The sequence below is a fragment of the Atta colombica genome, unplaced genomic scaffold (genome assembly GCF_001594045.1).
Source record: "Atta colombica isolate Treedump-2 unplaced genomic scaffold, Acol1.0 scaffold182, whole genome shotgun sequence".
NCBI classification, from domain to species: domain Eukaryota; kingdom Metazoa; phylum Arthropoda; class Insecta; order Hymenoptera; family Formicidae; genus Atta; species Atta colombica.
The window spans coordinates 211,377-216,615 of record NW_017259274.1 but is presented as its reverse complement, the minus strand read 5'-3'; the positions used below and the strand labels follow the sequence as shown (position 1 = coordinate 216,615).

Here is a 5,239-nt window from a genome sequence, read left to right as displayed (position 1 = left end):
GCGTTTTCCTTATGTCATTGTGTTTAATAATATTTCAAAGAGATTTTAAATCGTTTCCAAAGATGACATATATCCCTTTGTTATTGACTATTGTCACGCTTATTGAAATATGTAAGTAGACAAAAAAATGAAGACTTACTTACAATATTATTACATTAAAGATTCTTTAAATTATAATAATGCTTTATAAATATGTAAGCTATGATATAATTTTTTTATTATAGAATGCAAAAACGATTATATCATGACATCTCTCAATGCGATCTGAATTTCTTTCACTTAAGAATTTGTTATATCTATATTGTAACATTAATAAATAAATTTCACATTAAATATATTACAGATATGATGCATCTTCAAATCGTAATAAAAAAAATGTAATTCTAAATGTATGAATAAGTATAAAATGTTAAAACGAATAATATGTTTCAATGTTTCCGTTCGCTACCGAAATCTAAGTTATTTTGAAGAATTCATATAAATTTAATGTTAACGACGACTCGATATGACCAAACTTGAGACTGGATGCTGATTATGAAGATGTAGATGTCTTTATGTAATCTAGATATTATTAATACTGTATGATGTGGAAAACATGTTAAGAATTGTTACAAAATGTGTTTAAACTATACTCGTGTGCGCAATGTCTGAAAGAAATATATTAAATTTAAAAAATAAAATATAAGATTTCTTTTTAAATATGTTTTAATTTCTTTTCCCGAAATTCTTTTTGAAAAGAGAATCGGAACAGATAGATTTTATTCGTTGACGCCGATCCCTTAGATAAAAGAAATTCGATATCGTTAAAGTGCATTCTTATGTGTCAAGTTTTTTATCCTTCAACGTCGCAATTGTTCTTCAAAGTATAATGTATATAAAAAAGAAATCCCCTCCATTTAGGGTGTGTAAAAAGAATGCAGAAGAGAACATTGTTTAAAAGAAGAGCTCTGGGCAACGTTACCGCATCAGTTCAGAGAGTTGTCTTCAACAGAGTTCAGACAACTATTGCTCATTATAAGTTCTCCGAAAAAATAAAATATCTCAAGCCTTTAACTATTACGTTTCAATTCAACAGGATGAAGCGTGCAAGAGACAGTAAGTTCATTTAATTTTATAAAATATTTTGTTTATATGTATTGTTATGTCCAGCGGATTCCCACGGCTGTTTTCTTTCGTGAAGATCTAGAATTCGTTGAAATAAAAAGATAGCTGCGAATAATGTAAGTTGAGCGTTATAGCCTAGAGAAAATTAAAAATTTTCTTTTCCCATTTTAAAAACGAAGAATTCAGTATTTCCTAAACGCTCCATGATAAACTAAAAGTCAGTGCACGTGTACGAGCGACAAGAATCAAAAGAACACCAAATTTATGCTCCTTGGACACTGCGATTAAAATAATAATAAATATATCATTGGAAGCGTAAGACTGGCGCCAAGATACTTTTTAACGGTGAAATCGCAGACGTTCTCACGTGATCACAAAATTTAAGAAGCAATAGACGACGTTCAGGGATAGATTCTGGGTGGTCTCGTGCCGACGCTGCACGTGCACTACACTGCACATGCGTTTTCCTATAAAGTTCAAGGTCATTAAATTTAGGAGAACGCACTTTTCCATACTACTCCGGTCAACATCCTTTCCTCCTTCAATATCTTGATCAATCCGAGAGCAAAGAAAAATCCTACTACTAATTAACGAAATCTATTCCACCAATCCAAATCAGAGTAAACGGGAGCGATTAATAAATTAAAAACCGCGAATCTCAGGGTGATTTTTCTCTGAGTTTTGGGAAGCTATAGTTGTCGGAAGCTTTTGAAAAAGGTTTCCTCAGATTCCCGAAGCCCTTTTTCTCCAGTAGAGTTAGTGCAAAACGTAACTACAACCCTTACTACAACTTAAGATCAATTGCACTGCCTGATGGAAGACGTTCATGGAGAGGCGAGCAGATATCGAGCGGTCAACAATCCCATCATCATCATCATCATCGATTCAAGATCTAAATGTGGAACTTGTTAAAATATATGACACGAATAACATGAAATTAACATTAAATGGCATAATATAAATGGTTTGTACATGAAACCAATAACTATGCTTTTCTTATTTGAGCTTGAGCAATGTGTTAAGCAATGTTTTCTATGAACTGAGTCAATATACACACGTGTTAGTAAGAAATTCGAATATTTTATGTCATTTTTAAGTTGTATTATACATAAAATTATATTATTAATAAAAACAATGCTGCAACAAACTTTGTACAAAATTTATGATAAAAATTTTATTATAGAATGTGAACTAATACAATAATTTATGATTTAGATTATATTGTACATACTGTTACATGATAAATAAATATATGTTAAAATATATATTCTTTTCTTCTAAAATTATTTTATCCTTAGTTTTTTTCATCACTTCTTCTTCATATCTTCGTAGTAGTAGTGAATTAATCAATAAGAAAGCGCGCTTGGCCATTTGTATTACATAAAAAAAGAATATTATTATAATTAGTGATAATTGATAAGAATATAGTCGAAAACTAAGAACAATATGGTCGACAGAACACCACGACGACAATGACGAAAATGGAGGCAACTGCAACGGAAAATGCTGTACAGATAGCGCCATCAAAGCGCTAAGCGCCACTGCCAATCATACGTACACGCGTGTGCGCGAGCTCGCGCCCATGCGCGAACTTTAAGTCAAAGCAAACTCGTAACAATACGTTACCCTAACTATTAACTAGCTATTAATTGTCTTTTACTCCTCTATTCTAATTTCTATTATCCAATTATGTCAATATATATTCACTCTTCTTTCGGTCATATGGATATAATAATTAGCAGCGTAAAAACGTAAATTTACATTTAATTACACATATGGATGTATTAAAATTTCAATAACATTAAATAATATTATACATTAAAATTTATGAACAAAAAATAAATAAAATAAATAAATAAATAAAGAGATAAAAAGAAATTACTTATGATGAGTTTTGAACTTGCATCCTTCGATTTTCAACGCGAATACCAACGCGTATAATCTAATCATCTGAGCCAATATTGTATTGCTCGCGAAGTATGTTAATGAAACGGCTTATCTATGCCACCCACAGCGCGGCCGATTTTCAAAATTTAAAAACTCGAAAATTAAGAATTATGTGAAAAAATCGCTGAACACAGAATTTTGTTTATGACTCGTAGAGTTACCAAAAATTGTGACATTTAAATCTAAGGGTACCATTTTTGGGATTCCCCTTGTCAGTTTTGCTTGTAAAGCGGCATCTAAATGATTAGATCCATAAGAATCAATTACTCGACGAACGAGTTGCATTCCGAAACTCAAAATAAAGTGTTGCTTTTAACTGGTGAATATATATATGAATAAAAATATATTTTTAGAAAAAAATTCGTTAATTTGTTTTACATTTTAGCATATACTCACAAAGTGATGATTTTAAATCATCAATATCAATTAAGTACAATAGTTCACAAATATTGTATATTATTAAGTAGCAATATATTACTCTATTTATTAGAGAAAAAGGTGATATTATGGCAAGTGTAGATATTGTGACCTCTTTTTATGTTATATAACGCTATTATATAACAAATTATAATAATTACTTAAGGAATTATTGTTCAGTAGCTCGCCGTTACACCATGACGCTACTATGCCAATACTCAATAGCTAGCACTTATAACGCATTTTTACTTTCAAGTATTTCGAAACGTTTCTAAGATACACTTTAGCATTTAATTACACCTACTTCCTCATTTTTCTTAAACTTGAACATATTATCACACGAATATATGTAGTTTTGAGTGTGTTGTTTGCTATTCAACATTTTATTTGACTGTACGAGTATATATTTTGAATTATGCAAACAATAGCATGGCATTTTGCTAATAGTAGCCCTCTATGCTTATTGATTATCCGCGACCTCTTTTTTAAGATTTTCATATCATAATTATTTGATAATTAATTGCAACTTTACTATTTATTAATTTATAGTTTATATTACGTATACTGTTTTTAATACTGAGATTTTTAGTGAGCAACTATGCAGAAGTTATGTATACATATATACATTTATTTGTATACATTCTAAAATGTTTTAAATTGTTAATTTTGTAATCAAACACTATTTTTTTTCATTAATGCAATGTCGCCGCATTTTTATAAATAATGTTTTATATAATAAATGTTTGGTAACTTTGAATTTAGAATCGATTGAACAACACTTTGAAGTATGTAATCATTAAGTTTTAAATTTAAATTTTGATTATTAATACAAGTTAATAACTGTGCTCATTATTCGTTAAAAGTTATTTACAAATGAAATTGACATTATAAATGTGTATTTAATTGTAATATAATTTAAATTGTAATTATTACAAATAACTCAATATAACTTTCCATGCGAAAAAATGAGATCCACCTTATATCCCTCTATCTAGAGGCGCCCAACTATTTACGTGAAGCTAGGTTTATCCCATCTCTCCCTCCCCCTCCTCCCCCGATCTGTGAAATGACTTTTCATTTGTGATTTCATTTGCGAAGGAAGTTTCATCCTACCTCACACCTGCCAAGGGACGACAGATTTTCCACGCGAAACGAAGTTCACTTCATCTCCCTTTCTGCTTAGAGACATACGATTTTTCACGTAAAGCGAAATTCACCCCAAATCCCCTCCATCTAGGGTCATCCAACTTTCTAGATAGAGGGGTGATGCATAGATCTTGTTTTGCATAGAAAGTCTGAGATGGGGGATAGAAAAGGGATGGGATAGACTAGCCTTCATTTCGCACAAAAAGTTGTACGTATTATAATCTTCCATATCATTTGATTTATAGAGATAATTTTTTACATTTCATGATTATAATTTTTTAATAAACAATGCCGGCTAAATCCTTTTGAAGATCACTCAGGATCATGATCTTGAGGTCATATTTCAAAGTCAAATTGACTTTCTGAAATAGAATATTTATTTAAAAAAAACTTTTTGTGTGTATGTATGTGCAAAATCACAATTATTTAAATATGCTAAAACTATTTAACGAGCATCTTCCGTTGCTTGTAAATTGCGATCATATTTACTATGTATAAAATGTATTGATATATTAATTGATATTCTATAGTGAGAACATATATAGCATTTTTTATGTCAAGGATTTGGTCACCGCAGAATTATTTATATATTTTTTATTATTTTTCGTATAAAATATATTAATAT

The 5,239-nt window shown here is 30.0% G+C and overlaps 1 protein-coding gene across 1 annotated transcript in view; it reads right to left on the bottom strand.

The window, feature by feature from the left end:
* Positions 1 to 4,892: 4,892 nt before the first annotated feature.
* The window catches only part of LOC108686463, a 21,348-nt gene continuing 21,001 nt past the window's right edge, over positions 4,893 to 5,239 (bottom strand). Inside the window, exon 4 of the mRNA XM_018191795.1 lies at positions 4,893 to 4,976. Within this exon, the coding sequence (XP_018047284.1) occupies positions 4,893 to 4,976 (84 nt within the window). The remainder of the gene's footprint in view (positions 4,977 to 5,239) is intronic.